We start from the raw sequence: 25,119 nt of genomic DNA, 5'->3' as shown, positions 1-25,119 counted from the left end.
TCAGGAACATTCTCCTTTTCCACGTGTTGACTCCTTTCTGGGATCTGCCTGTCCTGTTACTCCCCAGTGCCTTCAGGTCATTTTTTAAAAAATTATTTTTTGCAGTTTATAGTTGTGGTAGAGGTGGTCAGATCGGAGCCGCTCAGCCATACTAGGAGTGGAAATCCTTCTTTGTCTCATTTAAATGAGCAATGCAAATGTTCTCATGTTCTCATCAGAGAGGTGGCAGAGCTGAGCTGTGTGAAGACGCAAGGCTATGGTGTGTTCCAGAATGTTCCAGAATGTTCTAGAATGTGCAGGGGGAGCAGTCAGCTAATGATCGGTAACCATCAGCTGGGAGATTCTTAAAACACTGTTTTAATTTAGTTTATTTGATAATCAGGGAGATATAGAAAGATATTCCACCTACTGGTTCACTTCCCAAATGCTTGCAACAACCAATGCTGAGCCAGGCCAAAGCCAGAAGTCAGGAACTCAGTCCAGATCTCATACCTAGTTGCAGGGACATAAGCACTTGAGCCATCATCTGCTGCCTCCCAGGGTGCACAGTAGTAGGAAGCTGGAACTGGAAGTGTAGACAGACTTTGAATGCAGGTGTTCCAATATGGGGCGGGGGCATCCCAAGCAGTGTCTTAACTGCTGGACCAAATGCCTGCCCCCGACTGGGAAATTTCAAAACAGACTGACTCCTATACAGAGAACCTGTTTTGTGCATTTGTAAATTGGGGATAGTGCTGGTAAGCAGCCAGTGTGCCGTGAGTGCCTGCTAGGTCCAATGCTGAGCTCTTCATTATCTCTTTTAACCTTGGAACAGACTCCATGAGATTGGATTGGTTTTATTGGGAGGTTTTGAGTTCAAACTGAGGTTTACTGGGATTAACCTCAAAGAGACAAAATTATTTACATGATTAATAAGTAATGATTAATTACAATGACTGATAAGTAATAATAACAATAACATAATTAATAATGTGATTGGGGCTGGCACTGTGGCTTAGCGGGTAAAGCCACCGCCTGCAGTGCTAGCATCCCATATGGACGCCAATTCGAGTCCCGGCTGCTCCACTTCATATCCAGTTCTCTATTATGGCCTGGGAAAGCCATAATAGAAGATGGTCCAAGTCCTTAGACCCTTGCACCCACGTGGGAGACCCAGACTAAGTTCCTGGCTCCTGGCTTCGGATCAGCACAGCTCCAGCCGTTGCAACCAATTGAGGAGTGAACCAGCAGATGGAAGACCTCTCTCTCTCTCTCTCTCTCTCTGCCTCTCCTTCTCTCTCTGTGTAACTCTGACTTTCAAATAAATAAATAAATAAATCTTTTTTTAAAAATGTGATTAATAAGTAATTGTTAATAATGGCTCAAATTAATTGAGCGACTACCCTCATTGTAGATGTGTACTAAGTATTCTTTATGTATCACATTTAATTCTCCCAACTACCCTAGGAGGTCAGTACTGTATTGTCAGTCTGCCTTCTCACATGGACACGGCGGGGCTAAGGAAGGCGGAGTAACTTGCCCAAGGACCCATACCGCGCAAGTGGTGGAGCTGGGACTTGAACCTAGCAGCTTTGCTCTAACCCCATCTGCCCAACCTTTAAGCCATGCTGCCTCCTTGCCGTGTGTGACCCTCTGGATCTTAGAGAGGATCATTCCTGCTGGTAAAATCTGGGTTGGAGTAAACAGACTACACAAGGCTGTTCTCTGATGTAGGCACCCGGGTGGTACCCGACGTTTGTGGGGCCTCCGTCAGCCTGAGAACTATACTGCTATCTGCTCACCAGGCACGCCAGCCTCCAATAGAAATGAGGAAATCTTCCTAAGAAGGACTAAACTGTGATAGACTGCACAGATTTCCTGGTCCTGGTTTTCACTTCATGTTTTGGATGCTGCAGGCCTGGTGCGAGAGATCCCAGGCGCTGTCCCGGCAGCTGCCCTGCCTCTGAGCGCTGCCATGGACCACTTCCAGGCCATCCTGCCTCGGGTTCAGATGCTGCTGTCCTGCCATGGGCAGAGGGAAGTGCGGGCTCTCCTGGACAGCCTGCTACAGGAGGAGCTTCTCTCCAGGGAGTACCACTGCGCCCTGCTCCACGAGCCTGATGGGGAGGCGCTGGCCAGGAAGATCTCCCTGACTCTGCTGGAGAAGAGAGACCTGGACGTGGCCCTCTTAGGTTGGGCCCGGAGCGGGTGGCAGGTTCCAGCAGCAGAGAGGAGCCCTGAACACGGGGACCTTGGCGGTAAGTTGACATCCCTTTTGTTCTGGGAGCTGTGAGTGGCTGTAGGTAGCACAGGGACTTTTCCCTCCTCTCTGAAAGGAAAGTCTATCCATCAGGGTGTCTGAGAACTGCCAAAGAGCCATACAGTCTTCACTGCTGGACGTGCGGAGGCATACAGCATGCTCCCGGGTGACTCGGGGTGACCAAAGCCATGCCGAGGCGTGCGGCTGAGTGTCTGCTTCATTCTCTGACCTCTGTGGATGGACCAGCACTAGGGGTGCACAGGTGGACACACCAGCCTTCCAGGAGCTGACAGTGTACGGGGAAGATGTGGGCAGATGCAGTCAGTGTGTGTAAAAGATGGAGATAAGCGAGGTGGCGCAGAGAGGAGGGGCCGCACAACGGTCTGGAGAGCAGAGGACACTGTGTGCGTGTGCATGCATTTGTGAGCATGTGTGCATGCAAGTGTGTAAGTGCGGAGAGGAAGGAAGGGAGAGACAGACATGGAATCAAAGACTGGGAGAAGGAGGGCAGGAGAGAGGAAGAAAGACGAAAGAAGGAACCCGCTCACAAAGAGAAGGAGTGAGTGTCTTACGTCTTAAGAGACCTGATGGCATGTGTACAACTTCAATCAGGACATCCAGCCTGCAGTGCACTGTTTCTCTCAGTTCTGTGGCTTCTACAGCATCTTGGGTCTTCCCCAGTGACAAAGAGGTTCCCATGCCATGGCAATGAGCTTTGCAGAGATGCATTGGTTCCGGCCCCTTCTCGGGGGCAAATCTCCTGTGCTTTTCTGATCCTATGACTTGGGTTACAGTTCTAGCCCTTCTTGGCCCTGTTAACGGTTTTATAGTCATTTGGAAACTTGGACGACAGTGATTCATTGCGGATCACTTGCTGAGTGCAGGGCACAGCCTCATCCCAGCCAGCCCCTCCTCACTCAGTTCTCCCCTCCACCCTGAGGCCCATGATGACCTCCAGCCTCAGCTAACGTATAACGAAGAAACCCTTCCCGGAGGTGGCAGCCTGCTCCTGTGCACCCTCCCCACCCCCATGCCCAGTGGAGGGGGGATTGACGGCAGATGAGCGTCTGGGCTTCACCCAGTGTTGGGAGAGTAAGTGGCCTTAGGCCTCAGAGAAGGTAGCGTCCTCCAAGCCCTGTGTGTGTGTGGGTTTGTGTGGGGTGGGCTCTGATGGTTCCATTCTCACCCAGGTGGGTGCGCCTCTTGTTCTCTCCCTCCAGTAAACACCAGGGGTGAGGGGCGTCTTTGCCTCCAGAATCATCTCCCTTGGCTTCCCGGGGAGCTTCAGGCAGCCAGGGTGGTCTTGACAGGGCTGCAGACACTCACCTGGGCCGGGGGTGTACTTCAGAGCCTTCCTGGCTCCCTGACAGCCCCTTCTTCACACGCTGCCTGGTGACACCCCTGCCCTCCACCCCCTCTCTCCGAGAGTGCTGGTTCCTGTTATTTAACTCTGTTTCCTCCCTGGGGATGTCATATTTTCATTTCTGATCCCATGTGACTCTAGAAAGTGGAACTGGGCGCAAGGCGTGTGGGCTGCGGGGCTCAGGAGAGAGAGCAGGACAAATGGCCATCTCTCCCTCTCCCTGTCCCTGTCTTCCAAGTCAGCTCCTCTCCTGGGCTCCAAGGGTGCCGCTGTGGCACAGGGGACAGGCACTGGCTGCAGAGGGGGGAAAGAGAACAACGGAAGAGAATTTCTGTGTAGTTCGTAGATAAAGGGCACACCGACCTGTTTTCACAAGGATTCAGAGAAGGTTCTTGTAACCCTCCTTCTCAGTTGCTCTGTGAGGATCCAAACCCTCCACTATCCTAACCCTGTCCTGGCTCTCCACCTCACTCCAAGGAAAAGCTAAATCTGGACAGTGGGCCACAGACCGATCACATGGCTTCCGCATACCACCTCTCTGCTCATCCCCTCCTGCCCTCTGCCTGACCCATCTCCTGCAGCCATGCTGGCGCCCTCACTGGTGCTCAGACACACCTGGTGTTCTCGGCCCCAGGACCTTTGCACCTGCTGTTCTCTCTGCTGGGTTACTCTTCTCCAGGCATCCTCTCAGCCAGCCTCCTGACGTCCTTCAGCCGTGAGGAAACGTCACCTTATCACTGTCCCGTTTGCCGCTGCCACTGCTCCACACCCTGAACCCCCTCCCCGGATGGAGAGTGTCTTCCCCAGTGTGTGTATTTCACTCTTGTGTCGTGTGTGCTCTTGACTGTTGGACTCTCCCGCTGGAGCAGCCCCACAGGGTCTGTGTCTTGCTCACGATGTGACCTGAGTGCCTTGCTCAGTGCTGAGCACAGGGTAGACGTGCAGTATCTATTTGCTGAGTGTTCTGTGTGTGGATAGAGGATGGGTGGGTGGATACTTCATGTATTACCATTCTTACCCCCTTACACATGTGTAAACTGAGGCACGCAGAAGTTGAGTGATTTGCGTCAAGTCGTGGCCTGGGGAGGGAGCCTATTGAAGTACTTCCTGCCTGGCTTCCTCTTTGAAACAAGCCACGAGGATACTGTAAGTCTCCCAGCGACAGAGTGGCGGTCTGCAGACTGAAACTAGCCTAATGATTCAGAGGCGTCTTCAGACACTGCAGTGCCTTCGCTGCAGTTACGCAGAAAGCCCACTTCTGGGGATGTGGCCTGGGGGGCGGGGTGGGGGCTGGCAGCTCCGTGCCGCACAGAGCAGCCTGCATGCACGCAGGCCTAGCAAAGCTCGGGGAGGCTCCGCAGCCAAGGGCTTCTTGTCTGGAAGGAACTCGGCGACCTCAGTGGAAAATCAGAGCAAATGTTCAGGCAGTTGCTGGTTGACAGCAGGCGACGACACCCGGAGGGCGATCAGAAGCCGGGGAAGGGAGTGCTAGGGGAGAAGAGGAGCCAGGCTAGAAGCCGGGTGACTGTGGGCCTGCGAGCATGCTCTGCTGCCTACGGGCCACGTGCCTGCACCACTGGGATCCGCAGTGCCTTCATCTCTAACGGGGGTCATGGCGCACTCATACGCCTCCCAGGGCTGCAGTGCGGGTTGAACGAGATGACAGCCGGGGACCTGTCTACTAGGTAGGTCCTGAATAAACATCAGACAGCTTCAAGCAGCATCCAATGGGGGGACATAAACGAGGGTCCTGAATAGCTCACACAGCAGTTGTATTGACAGTGTCCTTGGGGGTCCTCAAGTAATTTCTAGAGACCTAGTCCCTGCAAAGCACAGTGCTGGGTGCCTGGGCATTGGGCACAGAAAAGGAATGAGTCAGGGCCCCCAGCTGGGCACATGGAATAAGCGCACAGGCTGTGCCCTCAGACAGCATGAGTGCCAGTCCTGGCTTCCCATTCCGAAAGGAGCCCTCTGGGCCTCACTTTTCCCATCTATAAAATGGAGGTGATCATAGTACTCAGAGCCACTGTTCTGAGGTTTGGGGACACCACCAGTACAAGGCACATACACTCCTGGCAAGGGGAAGCTGTTTTGACTCAGCAACCACAGGCTGGTGGTTGAGGCGACCCCAACTGTAGTGTGAGTAGAAGCATGCCCGAGTGTGGACACCCCCTAGGCACTAGGTTTGTCAGTGGAGTAGGAGTCGTGGTGGTGCCTTTTTTGCCTACTGTTTCAAGACTGTAGGACATTCCTACTATTTTATTATTTTTTTGGCTGTACTTCACCATTTTTGTTGTCCCCTGTTTTCATTGAGTGCATGTGTTTTTTAAACGATTTTTTTTTTTTTTTTGAGAGGAAGTTACAGACAGAGGGAGAGACAGAGAGAAAAGTCTTCCATCCACTGGTTCACTCCCTAAATGGCCACAATAGCCGGAGCTGGGCCATTCCAAAGCTAGGGGCTGGGAGTTTCTTTTGGATCTCCCATGCGGGTGCAGGGGCCCAAGTCCTTAGTCCGTCTTCTGCTGCTTTTCCAGGCCATCAGCAGGGAGATGGATCAGAAGTCAAGCAGCCAGACTCGGGCGACGCAGGTGGAGGCTTAACCTCCTACGCCACGGTGCCGGGCCCTTGTGTGGTGTTCTTGTGTGTGAGCGCTCTGCTCTGCTAGGAACCACAGGACAAAGCTCCATCTAGGATGTCACCTGGTTCATTGGAGAGGCAGGCACCTGCCACAGCCTGCGGGGCTCCTTTCCTCCGGGGCTCCTTTCCTCCAGCTTTCTTCCCGGTTCGGCCCTCAGGATGAGAGAAACCAGGGCTGGGACCAACTGCAGAAGAGAGGCTGCACCCCCTGCCTTCCCAGCTGCTTCCGGCTCTCAGCTGGGGCTGTCCTTTGCCCGCTGGAAGGAGGTGAGCTGCCCGGGAGCGCTCGTGTCACCTCACCTGGGGTTGCTTCCCAGTCAGGTGTACCCACAGCACTCCACTCCCAGGGGCCGCAGAAGGAGAAGCACCTGCATTCGGAAGTCGGCGACTTCCCCACGGGGTTCCCCAGCCAGCCTGGCCCTGCTCACCTTGCCCCAGGCCTCGCGCCTGACGCAGCCAGGACAGTTTCTGTTCCCTGTGGCTGCAGCCTTGAGCAGCTTGCCTATGTCCTTCCTGTCTGCTTGTCTCCCCAGCCAGCTGCCTGCCTGCCCTCCGACCTAGGGTCTGTCTGTCAGCCTACTCAGGTTTGCTCCTCAACGTGTTAATAGTTATCTTCCATCTCCTTACAGGCACTAGCCTGTGTTCATCTGCTTTGCAGTGTATCCAGTTACAGGGTGTGCATTAGCGGGAAGCTGGATAGGAAGCAGGGTGAGACTCAGGTACTGAAACCAGGCACTCAGACTTTGGTGTGGGATGCCAGTATCCCGGTGGTGATGCAGCCATTGTGCCAGACACTGGCCCCTGGTAAGAAGTTTTGTAAAACAGACAAAGCGGAAGATGGTTGTGAGCTGGGAGGGAGGTAAAAGTGGGAACTCAGGCCTTGAAGGTTGGCTACCGTGTGCACCAGCAGGGAGCGTGGAGAGCCGGCCTGGGAGGGAGCCATGCATGAGCCAAGGCGCCACAGCAGGACCGGGCAGGGCGGTCCAGGGGACTGCGGCGAGGACTGCAGGTTCACTGTGCTTTGTGTGGAAGATCAAGTTCCTCCCTGCCTTTCTCTGGGGCTTGCCAGGGGACCCCAGAACGGCGACTTCAGCCGTGTTTCTGCGGGTGGCTGGCGTTCTGTGTCATGCTATGAGGGACTTCAGAGGGCTCCTGGAAGGATGGAGTGAAAAGATAAGGTGGTTTGGGTGCAAAAGCTTTAGACCTAAAGACTGCGGACGGGAAGAGGAGCCTCAGCAAGGATCAGATGCTTTATTGGAGACAAAGCCTCTTACGTTGGGGCCGCATCAGATCCAGCTTCCTGCTGACATGCCTGAGAGGCAGCGGAAGATGGCCCAAGTGCTGGAGTTTTGGACTCCTGGCTTTGGCCTGGCCTGGGCCCAGACACTGTGCCCATTTGGGGTGTAAACCAGTGGATGGAAGATCTCTCCCTCTATATATAACACTGCCTTTCAAATAAATGAAATAAACCTTAAAAAAGAAGAAGCTAGGGCTGTGGGAACCCCTTCTGTAGCTCCTTAGCCCCTCGCTCAGTCTTGGAGGTTCTCTCCTCTCGTGCCATCTCTGCATCTGCTGAAACTCGGATGCCCGCAGCTTCTGCCTGGGCACCACAGCCCCTCATCCCTGGACTGCAGTCCCTTCCTGTGCCGGGCGCAGTGCCTGCCTTCGGCTGCACTCAGCCTGGTGCACCTTGCTGGAGTCCTTCCACATGGAGGAGTAGGCGTGATCACATCCAGGTCTCACTGAGTGCACTTCCGGAGAGAGCCAAGGAGGACGCTGGAGAGACCTGGTTGCATCCAAGTGAGACACGATGACCACAGCCAGGCAGGTGCACCTCAGGCCTGGTTGTCATTCTAAGCTCCATCTTGACGTGAAGCTGCCTTGGTGTGAGGCTGGGGACCTCCGAGCCAGCTGCTGCCTCTGGGAACAGGAAGGGCCTCCCATCTGTAGCCACAGGGCAGCAGGGCAGCAGGGCTGTCTGTCCTTGGCACCATGCATGGGAGAATGAGACTCGGATTCCGTAGCATTCACTGTATGTCTTGCGTTAGCCAAATGGGGGCCGAGTTTCACATTGACTCGGAGCGACTCTGTTTGTCTGTCTGCATCTCCCCTGGGACTTCTGAAAGCAGTGAGAGCTTCAAAATAATCACCAAACACAGACATCATCCTCACTTCACCCGCGGAGAAACCAGGCCCCCCAGAGGAGAGCAGAGGGTCCACTCCACAGCCCTGCTGGCAACAGCCCGCGCAGTCTCTCGCTGCGCTGCTCCTTCAGGAGCAATGCACGAGCTTGGACGTCGTCGTGTCCCAAACGTCATTCCCGTCAGTGCTGCTCACAGGTTTTGCCTCTTCTGCCTACCATATTTGACTCTTTTTTTTTTTTTTTTTTTTAAGATTCATTTATTGGCCAGTGCCGCGGCTCACTAGGCTAATCCTCTGCCTGCGGCACTGGTACTCCGGGTTCTAGTCCCAGTTGGGGCACCGGTTCTGTCCTGGTTGCTCCTCTTCCAGGCCAGCTCTCTGCTGTGGCCCGGGAGTGCAGTGGAGGATGGCCCAAGTGCTTGGGTCCTGCACCCCATGGGAGACCAGGAGAAGCACCTGGCTCCTGCCATCGGATCAGTGCGGTGCGCCAGCTGTAGCAGCCATTTGGGGGTGAACCAACAGAAGGAAGACCTTTCTCTCTGTCTCTCTCTCTCACTGTCTAACTCTGCCTGTCCAAAAAAAAAAAAAAAGATTTATTTATTTATTTGAAAGGCAGAGTTACACAGAGAAAGAAGGAGAGGCAGAGATAGAGATAGAGAGAGAGAGGTCTTCCAGTCCCCAATTGGCCACAACGGCTGGAACTGTGCCGATCCGAAGCCAGGAGCCAGGAGCTTCTTCCGGGTCTCCCACATGGGTGCAGGGGCCCAAGGACTTGGGCCATCTTCTACTGCTTTCCCAGCCCATAGTAGAAAGCTGGATCGGACGTGGAACAGCCAGGACATGAACCGGCGTCCATATGGGATGCCGGTAGGCAGCTTTACCCGCTACGCCATAGCGCCAGGCCCCATACTTGACACTTATTGACGACTTTTTTTTTCTCCCCATACCATTCACATTTTCACTCTTTTTCAAAGGAAACTTTATGTCCCATTTTGAAGGAGAAACAAGTACCCACCACAGAAGCTAACATTAAAGGAAGTCAGAGCAAGGTTACTGGATCCTGCTCAGATCCTGTGGGCTGCAGATGGCTCTGAAGCCACAGGGCTGTGTGGAACAGGGAGAGAGGAAGTGTCAAACACACAGTGGCACCCACTGAGACTTTCTCCTTGGTGCCATCTGGAGGATGGACAGAGCCCTAGAGAGGCACTGACTTTCCCTGTAGTATTTAGCACCACATCTGTGTGTCCCGCAAACCATCTGGCTGTAGGACTACCATATCTGGGCGAACGCTCTTCTATGTGTAATGTGTGTTTAATGAAAAATGGTGGGTAGACCACTCACGATCTCTGGGGAAATTCAGGGCAACTGGGTGAGGGGTTGGAGTGGAAGAGGGGAATGGGGCTCTGTTACGGCCCCAGCCTACAGCGGATGGCAGATACCAGCAGCTGGCGCCTGAGCGAGTCCATTGTTGCTGTCATTTCAGAAAGTTAGTGTTGAAGGTCCCCCCAACAGACAACTTGCAACCTTCTGTGGTCACTCAGTTCCACAATCAGGAACTGAAATTAACATCAGAGCCTTGAGGGCCTAAGGGAGTGTGGGCAAATTAGAGGGTATCCAAACACAAGAAATCTGACACCTGGTGGGTGGGTACCCTGCAAGGAGAGAGTTTACTGCCGGTCCCTTGCGTGCTTCCTTTGCATGCTGGCTGAGCTTGGTGGGCTCCCTGCCGACGACATAGAGAAACAGGCTAGTGATGAAGCCGCCTGCCGCTGAGCTGAGCTGAGCATCTGAAGGAATCCTTGGGAAGGCTGAGGGTACCAGGAGGGGGCTGCCAGAGCCTGGGTACTGCTGCCTCGCTGTGCTTCCCACACCATGCGTTGCCTGGCTCCACGTCCTGCAGGCTCCTACCTGTCGGAGCCCCAAGGTAAAAAGGTGGGGTGGGAGAAGTTCCAGTGGAGGTTGAGTCTTCATTGAGAGTGAGGTCTTGGCTGGTCCCAGGACCCCAGATAAACAGACACTGATCTGAATTGGGAGGTGGGGGGTGGGAAGAGGGCACATGTCCTCTTGGAAGATATGAAGTGGTTCTTTATTTCCTTACACTTGAACGACGTTGAACTCAGCGAGGTGCCTGGATCTGAGAGGGCGTTATCAGCACTGAAGGGTTCTAGAAGTCAGGGTGTGTTGTTAGCTCTCGGCACTGCTTGTCTGGCTTGGCCCCAGGTCTGGCTCTGGGTAAATACTGAGGGGGCCACCATGCGCTGGAAACTCTGCCACACTCCACCCCGACCCCAGGGAAGCAGAGAAGCCAGAACTGAAGTCAGTCTCCGTGTGGCTGTTGAGCTGTAGGCACCCAGCAAGTGTTGCCCTCTCCCCAGTTTCCTATTGGAGAGGAAGAGGGAGCGGGGGCAGATGGGGAGGGAAGGGTATGGCGCAAGCACCTGGCACAGCTCTGAAGGCAGCTATACTGTTGGCTGAGTGTGGTGTGCTTGAGCAAGTTGTAACCTTGGAGTTTCAGTTTTCCTTGGCTGTGAAATGGGCTAAGGGGAAAGTCTAGGATAGGGTAATGGTGAGGGACTCAGATGTCTAGCATGGTGCACAGTTCCTTGTGGGAACAGAAGCTCATCCTAGGAGCCCAATATTATTGGCATAGCATGGTTAAAAGGGGCAGGGCCCCTTCTCCCAAGCTCCAAGCTTCCCTGAAATGTATGCCCTGAACCCAGAGATGACAAACTTGCCAGCACTGTTGGATACAGCCAGAGGCGACTGGGGAAGTGCATGAGGGGGAGAGAGAAGTCCGATCATCTTGACACCCTCCCTCAGTTCCAGTTGAGGAAATCCAGGCCTGGGAAGGGGAAGTGACCTCCCCAAGGTCTCCTGCTCTTGGCGGAGCAGGGGTCCAAGACCTCAGGAGGAGAAAGGGCCAGACTGTTGCCCCTGGGTGGAGGTGGGTGGTAGTAATGGTGCCAGGGTTTCCAAAGCTGAGCTTCCATCCGGTGAAGGTTCCTGAGGGATTATCTCCTCCTCCCTCAGTGGGGGAGTGAGAAAGGTTCAGCTACCAGAGTGCTTGGAGGTGGTTTGCCAAGTTCAAGGTTGAGCTGAGCTGGAGAGAAACAGAAGGCAGTAAGGGGTAAGGATGCACTCCCTGCAAGCCAGGGCTTGCAGCTCATTGCTGGGGCTGGCCCCGGGCCTGGGACGCTCCCCCAGGCGCTGGCTAGGCATGGGGACCTGTGAGAGTGCCAGAAGCTCAGAGGGGACGCTTCTGAGAAAGCACGTGGCGGGCGGGCGCAGCAGCGGGAGGCTTGACCTGCTGACTCCCCAGTTTGGTTCAGGCGCAGGGTGCTACAGAAAGTGAAAGGGAACAAGAGCGGCCAGCCGCAGGGAGGCTGAGGAGGTGGAGTGACCAGGGAACCAGCCCCAGAGTTTGCCACAGCCCTAGAACCAGCGGGAGGGAAAGGCCACCCACCAGCAGTGCTCGCTCGCAGGAGCCCGGGAAACTGCGGTAGGTGACCAAGATCCCCTGTGCAGCCCCTAAAATCAGGCTGGGAACGAAGGCTCAAAAACCAGCAGCTTCGCACCTGAGGTCACACTGAGGCTGGGAGAAGGGGGAGGAACCTTAGGGCAGGGAAGCTCCTCGCTTCCGGAACAGGAACCCCGAGCTTGGCTGCTGGGCTCAGAGGCCCCCGGGAGCAGCGGGGATGCGGCAGGGAAAACTGGGGGCAGGAGAGGGGTGCTGTCCACAGGGCTCCCCAGGGCTAGACTCCATTGCACGGGATCCTGTGGAGGCAGTGCCAGAGCCCAGAGCGGTTTGCAGAGCCTGGCTGTAGGCAGGACCTCGGACCAGGGCTGCACTCTCTGGGCCTCGCTTTCCCTGTTGGAGGTGCTCTGGCTCTGCCGCGGGAGTCCTGGTCTTGAGCTCTCCAGCAGGGACCAGCACAGGAGGGCAGTTTGGCACTGGACCTTAGCTAGAGGGCTGGAGAGATCTCCGCTTCTCTCTGACCTGCTTAGTGTTGGGGAGTCTCCTCAGACCAGATCATATTTGACTACTTGCACCTTAACCTGGCTTTGGGGTCCTGAGCCACAGCGCCCTCCAAGGAGAGACATTAAAGCTCCCTGAAGAGGTGAGAGGCAGGTTCCCCTGGGGTCCCAGGAAGCTGGAATTGAAGCCACTATGCCCAGCTTTGTCTGGGATATTTAAAATCCACACTCCTCCTTAGTCCCACAGCCCCTCTCTCCACCCCAGGTGGCACTGGAGAGGCAGCACAAGGAGTCCTTGGTACGCCCCCTCCAAGAGGAGCCAGGAGTTCCTAACTCTGCAGGAAGTTTCCCATCTATACTCCTCTCCTGCCTACCCCCCACCCCCGTAAGTAAATGTTCCTCACCAGTCAGAATTCAGGAAACTGATGGCAGGTGCTTCCTGCTCTTGGGCCTGGTGAAATCAAAGGGGGAGGGGGAACCCCAAGCTGCTTTAGGTGAGGACCTGCTCTCCAGAACCTCGGAATGTGGGGCTGAGGGGTCCTCCACATGGGAATCACCTGGAACACCACTAGGTGGGCAGGGACCCAGGTTCTGCCCCTAAAGCCCTCTGGCTGGGCCTGGTGTGGGGTTCAGGACCTGCAGATTAAACCCTCTATTCCTGGTGATTCCACCATTCCTGGTCCAAAAGTTCTTTTTTTTTTTTTTTTTTTTTTTGACAGGCAGAGTGGACAGTGAGAGAGAGAGACAGAGAGAAAAGTCTTCCTTTTTGCCGTTGGTTCACCCTCCAATGGCCGCTGCGGCCGGCACGCTGCGACCGGCGCACCGCGCTGATCAATGGCAGGAGCCAGGTGCTTCTCCTGGTTTCCCATGGGGTGCAGGGCCCAAGTACTTGGACCATCCTCCACTGCACTCCCTGGCCACAGCAGAGAGCTGGCCTGGAAGAGGGGCAATCGGGACAGAATCCAGCGCCCTGACCGGGACTAGAACCCGGTGTGCTGGCGCCGCAAGGCGGAGGATTAGCCTAGTGAGCCGCGGCGCCGGCGGTCCAAAAGTTCTTACCTATGTTGGGAGGCACTGAGTGGTCCAGCCCTTATCAGATCTCTCACTCTCTGCATGTTAGAAAACCTCAGGTGGAAACCCCATCGTGAGCAGTTGGCCGAGTCGGAACTTGAACCCAGGTCTCCTCAGAGCCCAGTCTTGTGCCCAGGAGAGCCATGTAGACCCCACAAATGTAGGGCAGGCCCTAGATAGTCCAAGGGAGACCTGTTGGTACCAAGTCTGTCCGATGGCGTGGGCTCGGTTTTCTCTTGAGACCCCAGCAGAGTCAGGAAATTAACACAGGGTGCTATGCCAAGACCCTGGATTTGTCCCGGGTAATCAGGGCAGTGCCCAGAGGCAGGGTCGAGGCCTCCCAACTTGGGTCTTCTCAGACTTGTGCCAATCACCCTGATTGACGAGTGGCATCCCCTTCCCAAGGCGTATCTGCAGCATGGGTGAGGTATGAGCGCTCCCTTGATAATCCCCCACAGAAAACCGTCACTTTAGAAAACCATCAGAGGAATCCTCGTGTCAGCAGTCCTTGAGGTAGATTCTGAGAGGGTGGTTCCGAAAGATGGGAGGAGCCTGCAGGCAGACACTGCCGACCCCTGGGCTCAGAGTCCGCGCCAAGCTCACCAGGAGGGTTCAGCGGCTGCGGCTCAGGGGAGGCGATGCTTCCAGATTCTTCGGATTCTGTCTTTTCAAGTTAAGGCCAAGGCCCCGATTTTGCACATGAGGTCTCTACCCGTGCTTGGAAGCTTGCTCAAGTTTCTTTTTAAAAGGTGATGGGGGTTGGTAGCCTTCTGATAGCGTTGTTTTGTTTTAAATGGCATGTGATATGTGGGGATTTTGTAAAATCGTGATAAGTATGTACAGGGGGTCTTTTAAAAAGTTCATGGAAAACACACTTTAAGGAAAAAAACTCTACATAGATTTCAAAATTTTTGCACCAAAATGAACACCTTGCAGTTCTGTTTCCCATGACCCTTTGCTGTTTTAGCCATTTCCGAGTGTGCTGTGCAGTGTCGGTCCATGCACAGGGTGCGCCGTCATCACCACCGCTATCTCCAGAACTTTCGTCGTCCCAGGCTGAAGGCCTGTACACGGGAAGCTGTAACTGCTCGTTGCCATCTCCCCACTGCACCTGCCAACCTCTGCCCCACTCTGTCTCTGGATTCTGTCCCGGTTGCCCCTCTTCCAGGCCAGCTCTCTGCTGTGGCCCGGGAGTGCAGTGGAGGATGGCCCAAGTGCTTGGGCCCTGCACCCCATGGGAGACCAGGAGAAGCACCTGGCTCCTGCCAACGGATCAGCGCGGTGCGCTGGCCGCAGCGCACCGGCCGCAGTGGCCATTGGAGGGTGAACCAACGGCAAAGGAAGACCTTTCTCTCTGTCTCTCTCTCTCACTGTCCACTCTGCCTGTCAAAAAAAAAAAAAAAAAAAAAAAAAAAAAAAAAAAAGCCAGGTACAACCGCCACACAGGGCACGATGCTGTCTTCTTGGCAGGTGAAAACTCATGCGTAGAAACCAAAACTGTGTGACTGCTCAGAATCACGACAGGACCAGTGTGTGACAAGGGCACTCAGGCAGTGCAGAATCCCCGGGCCCAACTCGCCGAATTGAACCGCTGAGGGTGAGGCGTAGGTGCTGTTTTTAATTCTTCCCACTTCCCAGCCGAGTCAGCCCACTGCTAGCCTCTGTGGTCAGATCCTGGCAGGCAGGGCTGGCACATGTTTCACCTGGAGATCTCCGGCACCAGCAGAGGGCCTGGTGCCGTGGGGTCTAGCTGTGGGGTGAGGAGGGTTAGGACTGGAGTCAGCCTGGCTTTGCCAACTGCAGATGCAGATCCTCCTTCCCCAGCCCCCAGGTCAGGTGCCCTTCCTGGAAAGTTTGCTGGTTCCTCTCTGGGTCATTGCCTGTAGCTCAGAACACTGGGGCACACGGAGGAAGGCCTCTGGGCTAGGAGAGGCAGGAAGCTGGCCAGGGGCCTTTTATCCCATCCTTAACGTTTTGGACTAGGCCTGGAGACACCCAGCCTGCCCCTCCCTTCTTGTCCTGGGACCATCAGGTCGTCCCCCACCATGATTTAGCCATTTCCCAGCATGTGCACAAGCTGGAGTTGTGTCATTTGAATCCATGATGCTCTAAGTTGCTGTGGGGCAGGTGACCTTAGTTGGGGTCCAGAGAAGACAAGGGCATGCTTGAGCTGTCAGAGGTGGCCTCTGTGGGGCTGTTTGTTTTTTTAAAGATTTACTTATTAACTTGTAAATCAGAGTGAGGGAGGGAGGGAGAGAAAGAGGGAGAGGGAGAGGGAGAGGAAGAGAGAGAGAGAGAGAGATCTTCTGTCTGCTGGTTCACTCCCCAAATGGCCACAACAGCCAAGGTAGGCCACCCTGAAGCCAGGAGCCAGTAACTCAAACTGGGCCTCCCACATGGGTGGCACGAACCCAAGTATTTGAGCTACCACTTGCTGCCCCCCAGGTCTACATTGGCAGGAAACGCATCAGGAGCCAGAGCCAGGAACCGAACCCAGGCAGTCCAGTATGGGATATGGGAGTCTTAACTGGCATCTTAACAGCTCAACCAAATACCCACCTGGAGTTGTTTCTAAACTGTGCTCCTTAAAGCCCCGTTTGGGGAAGAGATTCTGGGCCCCCAAATCCCTTTTAACTGAACAGCTTTATGCTCATGTGTCCAGCAATTTGAGATCCTTGTAAGATTTCACGTGAGAGCTACTGCTCTTGTTTGACCCTCTTTTTCACAGAGAAGGTCCCTGGGGACCAGCGAGGGAAAGGGGTTTGTCCCGGATCACACAGCTTGTGAGAAGCGGAGCAGGGCCAGGGGTCCCGTCTCCTGAGTTCCGGGGTTGACTCCGTCCCCCAGGAGTGCTGCTGCCTTTTCCATGACTGCCCGGCCTCCGTCTGCTGAGAAACCCTGCGGCCAGGGATCGGAGCTAAACTCACTTCCATTTCCAGCTTTCTTGGTCTGAGGTCACTTTGTGCTGCCGCAGGCTGGTGGGTCCATTCGCAAAAGGGCTGGACAGCTGTGAGCGAAATGGCAGATTCCTTGAGGGTGCTGGGCCTGCGGTGGTCGGCAGGGGAGCAGCTCTGTATCCCGCAGTTCTCAGACAGCTGATCTCTCAGCCACCTTTCAGTCTGAGCTGGCGTGAGAGCTGGGAAGCACCGGTTCCTCAGGCCACAGCCCCCGTACTCCCTGCTCCTTCCCCTCACGGCATTGGCCGGCATGGGTGCTTGGGGCCAGTCCTTCCCGGCCCTTCCATAGAAAGACCGTCCTGTGCATCTCAGCTCCGTGACGGACAGGACAGGACAGGCTTCACTCCTGCTTCTCTCTGCCCAGCCAGCCGTCCAGTCGCCCATCCATCCATACCATCTTGCCAGCAGCTCAGAGCCGGTAGGGACCTTAGCAAGCCCCCCCACCGAGGGTTACAAACCCAAGTGCCAAAGGGACCATCACAGTGTGACATGTGGCCGGGCAGAAGGCAGTAGGGACTAATGGGGCCTGTGGCAATGATGAATTATCTACTCTGCGGAGAGACATTGTAATGGTCAGTAAAATGCACACACGTACACACATATGCACACATATCCATACATATGTACACATACATGCGCACATATCAACATGCACACATATGCACACTGGCTTGCAAAACAAAACATCTAGGGCCTATGGGCCTGATTAAAGTGACAATTTTCTTTTTTTCTAATTAATTAATTAATCTGAAAGGCAGAGTTATAGAGAGGCAGAGGCAGAGAGAGAGAAGTCTTTCATCCGATAGTTCACTCCCCAAATGGTCACAGCAGCTGGAGCTGTGCCGGTCCAAAGCCAAGAGCCTGAAGCTTCTTCCAGGTCTCCCACACGGGTGCAGGAGCCCAAGGACTTGGGCCGTCTTCTACTGCTTTCCCAGCCCATAGCAGAGAGCTGGATTGGAAGTAGAGCAACCGGGACTCAAACCAGCATCCATATGAGATGCCGGCACTGCAGGCAATGGCTCACTCACTACGCCACAGCGCTGGCCCCAAGAGCTCCTTTTTGAACACCTGTGGGTGCGGGGCTCTTGCTCACCCTGCCGTGGAGTCACAGAGGCACCTACACCACCCCAAGGAGCCTCCTTCGCCTGGGCTTTTGTATTTGTCTTTCTTTTGTCTTCACACAACCTTTAGACTTTGAATTCATTGCCTGCCTTGGCCCATAGTGCTGTGTCCATTGATCCCATAGGCCCTGTGATTCATGAATACCCCTCCCCCTCCCACTTCCCACTGCTCTGCGCACCCATTCTGATGCATTGCAGGTGTGTCTTTTGATTTGCATGTGTTGTAACCTACATGTTGTTTTCCTTTTTGAAGTTTTATTTTATTTATTTGAAAGGCAGAGTTACAGACAGAGAGATCTTCCATCCACTGATTGACTCCCCAAATGGCTACAATGGTCAGGGCTGGGCGAAGCCAAAGACAAGAGCCAGAAGTTTCATCTGGGTCTCCAACATGAGTGCAGGGGCCCAGGACTTGGGCCATTTTCCACTGCTTTCTCTGGCATCTTAGCAGGTAGCTGGGTCAGAAGTGGAGCAGCCGGGACTCTAACCAGAACGCATATGGGATGCCAGCATCGCAGGTGGCGGCTTAACCTGTTATGCTACAATGCCAACCCCAAGGTGCTTTCTTTTTTTTTTTTTAAGATTTATTTATTTATTTGAAAGAGTTAGAGTTAGAGAGAGAGAGAGAGAGAGAGAGAGAGAGGTCTTCCATCCACTAGTTCACTTCCAAATTGGCTGGGTTGCAATGGCTGGAGCTGGGCCAATCTGAAGCCAGGAGCCAGGAGCTTCTTCTGGGTCTCTCACACAGGTGCAGGGGCCCAAGGACTTGGGCCATCTTCTGCTGCTTTCCCAGGCCACAGCAGAGAGCTGGATTGGAAGTAGAACAGCTGAGTTTCTAATCAGCGTCCATATGGGATGCTGGCACTGTAGGTGGCAGCTTTACCCGCTACACCACGGCGCCGGCCCCCATGTTGCTTTTTCATGTGCATGTATGCCAGCCTGCACATCTGGAACCAGCTGTGAGAGTTTTCCCGGGCCTTACTTTTCCCTTTTGTGGACGTTCTGAAGAGCCATCTGCATTTGGTCTTTTGTCCCAATCACTGCAGTGTCCTCCATGGTGGCTGCCTTCCACCTGTCCACTCCCCCAGTGATGGACGCCCAGATAGTCTCCAATTCCCTGTGGCCACAAAAACACAGCAGTGAGTGTCCCCAGAAGTGGAGCCAGTGTTGTGGCTCAGTGGGTTAAGCTGCTGTTTGGGATGCCCACATCCCATATCAGAGTGCTGGTCCAAGTCCCAGCTCCTACACTTCTGATCCCACTTCCTGCTAATGTGCCTGGGAAAGCAGTAGATAATGGCCCAAGTTCTTGAGTCCCCATCACCCATGTGAGAGACCTGGACGGAGTTCCAGGCTCCAGGCCTTGGCCTGGCTTAGCTGCAGCCGTTGCTGTCATTTGGGAGTGGACCAGCAGATAGGAGATCTCCATGTCTCTGCCTTTCAAGTAAGGCTGTAAATAAATAAATACAATTAAAAAAAAATGGAGCACCCTCCTCCCCTTGTGGGGTTGTGGGAGTGTTTCTTTGTGATGTACATACCCAAGGACTGGATTGCTAGGTTATAGGACCAACGCAGCATTAGGTATTGTAAGCGACGCCAGGTTGTTCTATAAAATGGCTGCACCATTCTGTATCCCCACCAACCCTGTGTGACCAGCACTTGGCCTTTCCCAGCTTTCTGGTTTTTCCAGTTGTTATAGTTTGGGAACTTACCTCTTAGTGCCCTTTATAGGCTACGTTACAGGGCAAGTCACAGCAACCCAGTGAGGTGGGCACTATGCCCACCAAGTACAGTAGATTCTTCAGCTCAGAGAGGCTGAGTAACTTACACTACGTCACACAGCTAGTGTGGAATTGGGATTTGAACCCAGAGCCCACACTTTTAACCACTATATTGTTGTCAGGTTTTATCTCTCTTCTGAAATATCTGGATCTGCATTGCAAATTTCTTGGCAAGGACTGTGTTTTAAACCTCTTTGTGGTCCCTGGGGAACTGAGCAAATCCTGTAGGAGACAGTCAGTGAGCCGTTGTTTCACAGATTTGTAGGAGACAAGTGAAAAGTGGAGAACTACAGGGTACAGAAGAGAAAGAGGAACTTGTCTGAGCTAATGCTCTGTGATGGTGCTGCCTGGGGACAGTTAGACCAGTGACCCTGGGCTCCTGGCTCCCCCTACCACCTGACCCCCTGGTTGTCTGAACTAATGCCTGTGTGATGGTGCTGCCTGGGGATGGTTAGGCAGACCAGTGACCCTGGGCTCCTGGCTCCCCGCCACCACCTGACCCCCTGGAAGCAGCTGGTTATGTTTAGAGAACAGTGTGATGTTAGGCAGACATTTAGGGAAAGGCAGTGAGGGATTGGAATCCCACAATGCCTCAGCAGGATGGGCTTCTGCACCCAGTTGGTGAGGCCCAAGGAGGTAAAGAAATGCACTCAAGAGCAAACAAAGACAGAGCTGGACCCCAAACTGCCTCTGGATACAGCTGAGCGATTTTTCCATTACCGCCCCAGAAGACGTTCATGGTCGAGAGGCAGGGAAGTGTTTTTTCTCATGCTGTTCAGTCTGAACTGGGCTGAGGTTTCTTGGTAGCAAAATCAGCCTCTTCTTCCTTGCAGTACCTCCTTGGACCCTCGAGGATGTATGACCACCCCCGACCCCTTTTCTGGGAAGAAAGCCTCACCTCTGTTGTATGTAAGATGGGGATAACAATACCAGTCTCCAGAGCTGCTGTGATGACGGAAACACAGTGCAGATGCAGGGCCTGTGGCACGGCCCCAGACGCAAGAGACTCTCCCCAGCAGAGCAGGGCTGTCAGGCTGACCCTGAAAACAGTGTAAAAGCTGACCGTCAGGGTGATTAGGTCTGAGTTAGAGCTTTCCGGCGACCTGGCAACCTTGTCTTCAAGGAGAGGAAAATGAATTGCATTTTGGAAGCCTCTTTAGTACTTGCAGCCGTCAAAACCTGTGGTGCAGTGTGAAGTGGGGTTGGAAAACGAACCTCAGAGGACTTCTGGTGGCAAAACGAGGGGCATTCGCTCTCTCGCGTTGGATGCGGCAGGGGGAGTACAGGAGAAGGGTGGCTTCAAAGAGGATCGTCTGAAAGTGCTTCTCATTTTCCAAAAAGACACTCCTCTGCTGAGCCCTCAACAGCTCAGCGGGGGGAGAAATCGCCCTGCCACCCGCACTCACCCCTGCTGGGCAGGGGCACCTCCCCAGGGTGCTCAGAGAGGCGGCAGAAGCAGCCAGGGCTTTGGAGCCAGGGAGTTGGTTCATAGCCCGGCTCGCTGCTCAGCTCTCTGAGCCTCTTTCTTCGTCTGAAGATAGCAACACAGGGGGCCGAGCGGGTAGTGTCTGGAAGTCGCGTCGTGTGCTGCCTGGCCTGCAGTAGACCCCTGTGAATCGCAGCTACGCCTTGCTGCTGTGGGTGGAGAGAGCTGCCCTTGTGCAGGAGCGAGCCGGAGGCTGGAGTCAGTGAACTCGGTAGGGTCCCTACCCTGTGCTGGCGCTGGCAGCTGAGCAGGGCTCTGTCCTCTGCAGTGCGATGATCGGGACCTCCTCTGCTCCCAGCTGCTCTGCAGTTGCAGGTGGGACAAGAGTCCAGTTGAGGGGCCCTCAAAGCCCTAGCTAAGCGTCTGGAGATACATGAGACATGACTCTGGGGACACTAAGTTATTGCCCGAGAAGCTCTTGTCACAGATGGGCGGCGTCTGTGGCAAGGTGGGATCTAGCCTGGGAGCCCAGCCTCAGGCCTGTGTCCTAGCTCTGATGCCCCCTACCATAATGAGCTTCCCATGACCATGGGCTGCCCCTCTGGCAGGCACACCACACCAAGCATTCTTGTCCTTTTGAGGGCCATGCCCCAGATCTAACAGTGGGAAAATTGGTGCTCAGAGAGGGTAAGTGACTTGCCTGAGTCCTCACAGCCAGGGTTCAAACACAAGTTCCTGCCCCATCACCCCAAACACAAAGGGGTGCGGAATGAGCACCTTTGCTTGCTCCCTTTGGCTCCTCCCTCCCTGGGGAACTGCAGTAGATGCTGATTCTCTGCATCTGCCCCACACCCCGTGAGGTGAGCACGCCAGGCCTCCTTTGCAGGCGGCGGATCGTGTGCCACCATGGAACTGGGGCCTCTGGAAGGGAAGTACCTGGAGCTTCTCAACAGCGATGTTGACCCCTTGCGCCTCTACCACTTCTACGACCAGATTGACCTGGCTGCGGGAGAAGAGATGGAGCTGTGCTCAGGTGGGCTCTCCTCCCTCTCCCCGCCCCCGGTTCCTCCCCAACCCTACAACCGTCGACCGTGGCCGGGGAAGCGCTGGCCACCGAGAGCTGGTCAGCTCCAGCACCATGGACAGCTCCCACGTGGGCGCCCACTCTGCCCGCCTCTCCCTCCTCCCCACCCGCCCTCTTCCTAGATCTTTCCTGCTTCATCCAAAGGGCTTTTCCTCCCAGAACCCTACACGGACACCATCAACTGCGAGCAGTTCAGCAGGCTGCTGTGTGACATTGAAGGTGACGAAGAGACCAGGGAGGCTTACGCCAACATCGGTGAGTGCAGAAAGAGGGCCGCTCGGGAGAAAGTTCTCTGTTAGTCAGAACTCACAGCAAGGGAGCTGCAGGGCGAGGTCCTGGAGGGCAGACACTGCAAGGGCAAAGGGGTGGGGAGCGAGGAGGGGCACGGCGCCTGGAGAGGCGCACACAGTCCCCTGACACCCCCTCCATTTCTCTACCTGCCTTGCTTCTTGCTCTTCTCTCCTTCCTTCCTCAAAGCCCACCCCCTGCACCCCACCCCTCTCCTGCCCAGCTCTAAGGCAAACATCCGCCCTGTTTGTGGCACTGAACAGCACAGGGAGTCGGTGCCGCGAGGACCTCCCTTGCCCAGATGAGGAAGTGGGGTGAGAGAGGCGCAGCCACCTGCCCACGGCAGCACTCAGGACGGTGATGGGCAGGTCGGAAGTGCTTGCCCAGTTCTTCTCAGGGTCCCTATTTTTAACATAGACAAGAAAGTGTCTGGGGTTAGGAGATTTGTGGTCACTAAGGTTGAGAAACTGGCGTGCAGCCTTCAGAACAGACAAGCACCGCACTCTCGGGAGAGGTGGGAGTGTCGTGGCTGTGGCTGCTGAGTTTTTTTCTTTTTTGAAGATTTCTGGGGTAGAGGATGCCTCCCCACCAGTCACCACTGTCTCCTAACAGCCTTTGTTGAATTAGAAAAAGGTGCCCCTCCTTCTGGAGGATGCGACTCCAACCCCAGGAAGAATCAGCCTGGCTGGCAAAGCGCGGCCTGAATTCCTGTTCCCTTTGCCCTCTTGGCCGGGCACCCTTGTGCAGTGGACAACCTGTGCAACTGTTCTTCCTAACCCCTTTCCTGGTATCCCAGAAACCACATCAGTCAGGAGGTCTGTAGTTGGCATGAATGTGGCCAGTTTCCCCTCGTGCACAGTTACTCTAACATCACGTAAAGGCAGACAGTGGAGGGAAGCAGTAATCGCGTGTGTCGCAGAAATGACGGAACCGAGAGCCCGGCTGCTTCCTTCCTGTTGTGGAATTTGCTTGGGGAAGCAGAAGTGTTTGGGGCCGAGTGCACCTTTCCTGCAGGAGTGATCAAGGGTTTGGCATCACTCGGGATCGGGGGACTCCTCTCCTTAGGGGCTCAGCACAGGAGTAAGAAGCTGCCTGAGCAGGGGGGCGGTCAGGAGAGGCAGTGTCGCCGCGGCTGTTGGTGTTCCCTTTGCTCTTCGAAAGACAAAGCCCTCACCCATCTTTAGCTTGGCCCAGCCCCAGCTTTTGCAGGCCTTTGGGGGGCGTGAACCAGTAAACGGATCTCTCTCTCCCCCTCCCCCTCCCCCTCCCCCTCCCACCTCCCCCTCCCTCTTCCCCTCCCCCTCCCTCTCCCTCCTCCTTCCCTCCCTCTCCCCCTCCCCCTCCTCCTCCCTCACACCTCCCCCTCCCTCTTCCCCTCCCCCTCCCTCTCCCTCCTCCTTCCCTCCTTCCCTCCCTCTCCCTCCCCCTTCCCTCCCTTATAAATACAACTTAAAGTAATCAAGCCGTAACTTCCCAACATGGAACGTCTGCTATAGTCATCCACATCTTGTGGTCTCCCAGACATGCCTGACTGCCTTTCCTCTCTCTGTCCCCACCACCCAGACAGCCCTCCACGCCCCCTCCCAGACTCTGTCCCAGCTCCCAAGGCCTGACCCCACATCTCTTCCGCGGGGAGGCCCTCCCCAACTGCCCCATCCATTGCAGACTCTTTCCTCTGACCTCTGGCCATAGCTGTCATCCCCTTGGCTCCAAACCACCTCAGTTGATTAGCCACCTTTTATTGAGTGCCTACTGTGTACTGGGTACTGTGCTGGATTCTTTAAATGCAGAGCCTATAATTATCTCATCCATTCCTGGGTAGTAAGCACTGTTTTTGTTCTTACACAAATGAGGAAATGGGGGCCCAGAGAGGTTAAGTAATTAGCCCAAGGTTGCACAGCTGGTAGAGTCAGTGGAGAGTCGAGGTAGAATTTGAACTCAAACCCTGTGCCACCTGCATTGTAGCAGTAGGCAAGCGGCTGTGCACCTTAATCCTTCAGCTAGATTAAGAGTTCATGTCAATGGTCATTCATTCAGTTGATCATTGATACATTGAACAAACATTTCTCAAACCTCCCTGTGTGCCAGGATCTCTGGTGCCTCCCCGGGCCTGCCACACAGCAGGCTCAGGGGACCTTGTTGATTGACTGTTTTCCTTGTCTGGGCAGCGGAACTGGACCAGTATGTGTTCCAGGACTCCCAGCTGGAGGGCCTGAGCAGAGATATTTTCAGTAAGTTGGGGTGGAGCTGGGGGCGTTCTTGGCTCAGCCTGCATTTGCTTCCTTGTTCCTTGGGAGGGCGCCATTACACCTGATGACCAGCCTGTGAGGCCAGTCAGCCCCTCCCTGCAATGCAGGGACAAGCGAGGCTGGTCTAGGGCCCCCACTGACTCTGACTGTTGGTCTCTGGTTTTTCTCTGAAGTAGAGCACATGGGATCAGATGACGTGGTTGGTGAGAACGCAGAGGTGCCCGCGGAAGCAGTACAGAAAAGTCAAAAGAGACGTGAGTGAGCCCTCCCGCACCCCGGCCCTGCCTGGCCCTGGCCCCTCCTGGCCCCTCTTCCTGGCTTCCCGGCTCTCGTCTTTCTGGCCTGGGTTTGGGGGCCCCGCCTCTCCCTTGACTACTATTCAGCGGAGAACCAGGAAGAAAGAGACGGCTGCTCTCCGGGCGAGGTTGTACCCCTGGCTGCTTTGGCTGCCATTCCAGGACCTGGGGTTGGGGCTTCTCTCCTCCTAGGAGTCACGCCACATTTGAGGAAGTTCTCTCCAAGCACAGATTCTGGCATCAGCAAGAACAGGGCTTGGATCCTGATATTCTGTTTCTGCTCCGTATGGCCTTGGCTAACACCTGCACCCCTTGAACCTGCTCTCCAGGCTCCCTTCCTCCTTAGTCTGTCCTCACCTGACAGCCAGTGGGAGCCCTTGAGAGCACAGAAGATCACCTTGATGCCCGCTGATGCCCCGGTTGTCAGGAAATGCAAACCACAGGCCTGCGAGAGCTGGCCCCTCCCAGCTCTCCAAACTCGCCAAGAGCCACT

At 54.9% G+C, this 25,119-nt stretch overlaps 1 protein-coding gene across 10 annotated transcripts in view; it reads left to right on the top strand.

The window, feature by feature from the left end:
• The first annotated feature begins 1,885 nt into the window (after window positions 1-1,885).
• The window catches only part of CIITA (class II major histocompatibility complex transactivator), a 43,574-nt gene continuing 20,340 nt past the window's right edge, over window positions 1,886-25,119 (top strand). Inside the window, exons 1-6 of one of the 10 annotated variants that reach the window (XM_089320730.1) lie at window positions 10,082-10,305; window positions 20,117-20,980; window positions 21,596-21,742; window positions 21,916-22,048; window positions 24,250-24,312; window positions 24,504-24,584. In XM_089320730.1, the coding sequence (XP_089176856.1) occupies window positions 21,665-21,742; window positions 21,916-22,048; window positions 24,250-24,312; window positions 24,504-24,584 (355 nt within the window). In that variant the 5' untranslated portion in view covers window positions 10,082-10,305; window positions 20,117-20,980; window positions 21,596-21,664. Of the gene's footprint in view, window positions 2,238-10,081; window positions 10,306-11,723; window positions 11,881-20,116; window positions 20,981-21,595; window positions 21,743-21,915; window positions 22,049-24,249; window positions 24,313-24,503; window positions 24,585-25,119 lie in introns of those variants that run through there. The other 9 variants (XM_089320728.1, XM_070065002.2, XM_008257715.5 and 6 more) reach the window with 9 other exon arrangements.

This window comes from Oryctolagus cuniculus, chromosome 19 (assembly GCF_051225735.1).
Source record: "Oryctolagus cuniculus isolate XC-2025 breed Fujian yellow rabbit chromosome 19, ASM5122573v1, whole genome shotgun sequence".
NCBI lineage: Eukaryota > Metazoa > Chordata > Mammalia > Lagomorpha > Leporidae > Oryctolagus > Oryctolagus cuniculus.
The sequence above is the reverse complement of the archived record's forward strand: the minus strand, read 5'-3'. Positions and strand labels throughout refer to the sequence as shown.